This window comes from Oncorhynchus nerka, linkage group LG24 (genome assembly GCF_034236695.1).
Source record: "Oncorhynchus nerka isolate Pitt River linkage group LG24, Oner_Uvic_2.0, whole genome shotgun sequence".
NCBI classification, from domain to species: Eukaryota; Metazoa; Chordata; class Actinopteri; order Salmoniformes; family Salmonidae; genus Oncorhynchus; species Oncorhynchus nerka.
The window spans coordinates 3,346,593-3,351,592 of NC_088419.1; the positions used below are offsets into that span (position 1 = coordinate 3,346,593).

General features: G+C 38.7%; 1 protein-coding gene across 3 annotated transcripts in view; it reads right to left on the minus strand.

Annotated features, from left to right (window-relative positions):
- Positions 1 to 5,000, minus strand: part of LOC115127701 (transcriptional activator Myb-like) — an 83,060-nt gene that overhangs the window by 41,685 nt on the left and 36,375 nt on the right. For all 3 annotated transcript variants that reach the window (XM_065008545.1, XM_065008544.1, XM_065008543.1), the window contains exon 4: positions 4,341 to 4,433. In XM_065008545.1, coding sequence (XP_064864617.1) covers positions 4,341 to 4,433 — 93 coding nt within the window. The remainder of the gene's footprint in view (positions 1 to 4,340; positions 4,434 to 5,000) is intronic.

Consider the following 5,000-nt stretch of genomic DNA (forward strand, 5'->3'; position numbering starts at 1 on the left):
AGTGTTCTATATGTTCTGTAAGATTCTAAAATGGTTCTTTAATGTTCGGTAAGGTTCTGAAAGTGTTCTATATGTTCTGTAAGGTTCTGAAAGGGTTCTTTAAAGTTCGGTAAGGTTCTGAAAGTGTTCTATATGTTCTGTAAGGTTCTGAAAGTGTTCTGTAATGTTCGGTAAGGTTCTGAAAGGGTTCTGTAATGTTCGGTAAGGTTCTGAAAGTGTTCTGTAATGTTCAGTAAGGTTCTGAAAGGGTTCTGTAAAGTTCAGTAAGGTTCTGAAAGTGTTCTGTAATGTTCGGTAAGGTTCTGAAAGGATTCTGTAATGTTCTGTAAGGTTCTGAAAGGGTTCTGTAATGTTCAGTAAGGTTCTGAAAGGGTTCTGTAATGTTCAGTAAGGTTCTGAAAGGGTTCTGTAATGTTCGGTAACGTTCTGAAAGGGTTCTGTAATGTTCTGTAAGGTTCTGAAAGGATTCTGTAAGGTTCTGAAAGGGTTCTGTAATGTTCAGTAAGATTCTAAAAGGGTTCTGTAATGTTCGATAAGATTCTAAAAGGGTTCTGTAATGTTCAGTAAGGTTCTGAAAGGCAGGGTTGGGGAGTAACTGATTACAAAAAGCTGTAACTGTAACCCGTTATGTTACCATAAAAGATATTGTAATAAGCTTACAGATACTTTTGAAAAACTAGATGATTACTTCTACGATTAATTGAAATTCAGGAAGGATGTTTGCGAGAAAAAAATGATTTGCAACCATTCTGTTTCTCAATGACATTCAATACAGCATTGGAAAGAAGAAAAACAATTAAGTTTGTTCTGCCTGAACCAGTCTGACCACCAATCAGAGACTACTATGGTGACGCACCAGTCTGACCACCAATCAGAGACTACTATGATGACACCCCAAATGATGACCACCAATCAGAGACCACTATGATGACACACCAAATGATGTGACCACCAATCAGAGACCACTATGATGACACCCCAAATGATGACCACCAATCAGAGACCACTATGATGACACCCCAAATGATGACCACCAATCAGATACCACTATGGTGACGCACCAAATGATGACCACCAATCAGATACCACTATGGTGACGCACCAAATGATGACCACCAATCAGAGACCTTTATGATGACACACCAAATGATGACCATCAATCAGAGAACACTATGATGACACACCTAATGGGTTTGAGGGATTGTGGGGAAAAAAACAGGAGTAGGCTTTTGTCTATGTCTAGAATATGTCTTTCAACGGTGCGACAGATGTCGGGCATCCAAAGACTATCCAACTTGAATAAACGCTTGGAGATAAAAGACAATAGCAGTGGTGTCGTCTACGGCAATGCTGCTCTGTCCTTTAGCTATTTGCGTTTTACAGGTTGTGGATGGCTGTTCACAAATATATATATATATGTGTATTTTAATCCATAATTGTTCAAATTTTTTTAACTTTATTTTTTTATTTCACCTTTATTTATTTAACCAGGTAGGCTAGTTGAGAACAAGTTCTCATTTGCAACTGCGACCTGGCCAAGATAAAGCATAGCAGTGTGAACAGACAACACAGAGTTACACATGGAGTAAACAATTAACAAGTCAATAACACAGTAGAAAAAAAGAAAAAAGAAAAAAGAAAAAAAAGGGGGGAGTCTATATACAATGTGTGCAAAAGGCATGAGGTAAGAGGTTTAAGATGCCTATAATTAATGTTTTTGCGACCAGTGGACAGCCAGGGAAAAATGGGCTCTTTTTGACCAGTGAACAGCCAGGGAAAAATGGGCTCTTGAGACCAGTGAACAGCCAGGGAAAAATGGGCTCTTGAGACTAGTGAACAGCCAGGAAAAAATGGGCTCTTGCGACCAGTGGACAGCCAGGGAAAAATGGGCTCTTGCGACCAGTGAACAGCCAGGGAAAAATGGGCTCTTGCGACCAGTGAACAGCCAGGGAAAAATGGGCTCTTGAGACCAGTGAACAGCCAGGGAAAAATGGGCTCTTGAGACTAGTGAACAGCCAGGAAAAAATGGGCTCTTGCGACCAGTGGACAGCCAGGAAAAAATGGGCTCTTGCGACCAGTGGACAGCCAGGGAAAAATGGGCTCTTTGCGACCCAGTGGACAGCCAGGGAAAAATTGGCTCTTTGCAACCCAGTGGATAGCCAGGGAAAAATGGGCTCTTTGCGACCAGTGGACAGCCAGGGAAAAATGGGCTCTTTGCGACCCAGTGGACAGCCAGGGAAAAATTGGCTCTTTGCAACCCAGTGGACAGCCAGGGAAAAATGGGCTCTTTGCAACCCAGTGGACAGCCAGGGAAAAATGGGCTCTTGCGACCCAGTGGACAGCCAGAGAAAAATGGGCTCTTGCAACAGCTGCATAGTGCTGATCAAATCCTATGGAATAAAAGTTTGAGGGAGTTCCTCCGTTCTTAACTCCTCGGTGACATTGTGCGCCACAATTCCATACTGTCAAAAACGGGTTTGATTTAAGACCACAAGCGGGGCTTTTTATTGCTCAATCTAAATGATGCTGATTCCCGCAACAACAAAAAATGTCCATAGGCCCAACGGACACACACTCTTCATAGACTTAAACATCAGCAAATTATCAAGAGATCAACGTGTCACCAACAAAAACTGACTAAACTCCACTGCATGGTAGTTTTGGGGTTATGCTCAGGTGAAACAGTTTGGCTAATCTATATTTCCAAATCTTATTCTTGATGATCAAGGAGTATTAAATTAATTAAATTTACTGGAAATCTGACAGGCTTTGTTTTATTATCTAAAGATATAGAGATATAGATATAGAGCCTAATTGTATCATTAGCTGTAGCAGAAAGCAATGGGTTAGTAGAAGGCTACATAATCAACCCATAAAGTAAAATGCAATATCTATGTTTTAATGCAACATCTACATTTCTGGCCAGCTATGTAAACTCGAACAGAGATTAATCCTGCAATAGATGTGGTTCAATTGGTAATATTAATTTTGTCTTCATATAATGCATCTCAAAGGGGAAGTAATCTAAAAGTAATCTAAAAAGTAATCTAAAAAGTAATCTAAAAGTAACTGAATGTAATCACATTACATTACTGAGTTTGGGGTAATCCAAAAAATGACATTACTGATTACAATTGTGGACAGATAACTAGTAACTGTAACAGATTACATTTAAAAAGTTACCTGCCTAAACCTACTGAAATGGTTCTATAAAACATTCCTATACGTTTCTGTAAGGGTTCTTTAAGGTTCTATAAAACATTCCTATACGTTTCTGTAAGGGTTCTTTAAGGTTCTCTATAACATTCCTATACGTTCCTGTAAGGTTCTCTGTAACATTCCTATACGTTTCTGTAAGGGTTCTTTAAGGTTCTCTATAACATTCCTATACGTTCCTGTAAGGTTCTCTATAACATTCCTATACGTTCCTGTAAGGGTTCTTTAAGGTTCTCTATAACATTCCTATACGTTTCTGTAGGGGTTCTTTAAGGTTCTCTATAACATTCCTATACGTTCCTGTAAGGTTCTCTATAACATTCCTATACGTTTCTGTAAGGGTTCTTTTAAGGTTCTCTATAACATTCCTATACGTTCCTGTAAGGGTTCTTTAAGGTTCTATAAAACATTCCTATACGTTTCTGTAAGGGTTCTTAAAGGTTCTCTATAACATTCCTATACGTTCTTGTAAGGGTTCTTTAAGGTTCTATAAAACATTCCTATACGTTTCTGTAAGGGTTCTTTAAGGTTCTCTATAACATTCCTATACGTTCCTGTAAGGGTTCTTTAAGGTTCTATAAAACATTCCTATACGTTTCTGTAAGGGTTCTTAAAGGTTCTCCATAACGTTCCTATACGTTTCTGTAAGGGTTCTTTTAAGGTTCTCTATAACATTCCTATACGTTTCTGTAAGGGTTCTTTAAGGTTCTCTATAACGTTCCTATACGTTTCTGTAAGGGTTCTTTAAGGTTCTCCATAACATTCCTATACGTTTCTGTAAGGGTTCTTTAAGGTTCTCTATAACATTCCTATACGTTTCTGTAAGGGTTCTTTAAGGTTCTATATAACATTCCTATACGTTTCTGTAAGGGTTCTTTAAGGTTCTCTATAACATTCCTATACGTTCCTGTAATGGTTCTTTAAGGTTCTCTATAACATTCCTATACGTTCCTGTAATTGTTCTTTAAGGTTCTCTATAACATTCCTATACGTTTCTGTAAGGGTTCTTTAAGGTTCTCTATAACATTCCTATACGTTTCTGTAAGGGTTCTTTAAGGTTCTCTATAACATTCCTATACGTTTCTGTAAGGGTTCTTTAAGGTTCTATAAGGTTGTGTTCTTACTCTCTGGTCCTCCTCCTTGGTCCAGGGTCCTTTGATGAGTTCAGGGTTGAGAACCTTCTGCCAGCGGTGCTGACACTGCACATCTGTACGGTTCTATGTGAGAGCAGACACACTGTTATTCAGGGAATGTGAATGACAGCAGAGACACTGTTATTCAGGGAATGTGAATGAGAGCAGAGACACTGTTATTAAGGGAATGTGAATGAGAGCAGAGACACTGTTATTAAGGGAATGTGAATGACAGCAGAGACACTGTTATTCAGGGAATGTGAATGAGAGCAGAGACACTGTTATTAAGGGAATGTGAATGACAGCAGAGACACTGTTATTCAGGGAATGTGAATGAGAGCAGAGACACTGTTATTCAGGGAATGTGAATGAGAGCAGAGACACTGTTATTAAGGGAATGTTTATTTATTGAATAGCCTAATAATCTGTTGGTAGGACAAGGCAATGTATGTTTGAGGCAATATACATGTGATGTGACTAAAATGTACGGTCATTTAGTTAACTAAAACGGGCCACTTGTTTTAGTCATTTTTAACAATAACTACACTAAAGCATTCATTCAAATGACAGAAAACGTGACTAAGACTTAATGATATTTTAGTCAACGTGACTAAGACTAGACTCAACCAAACAAATGGTGTCCAAATGAAC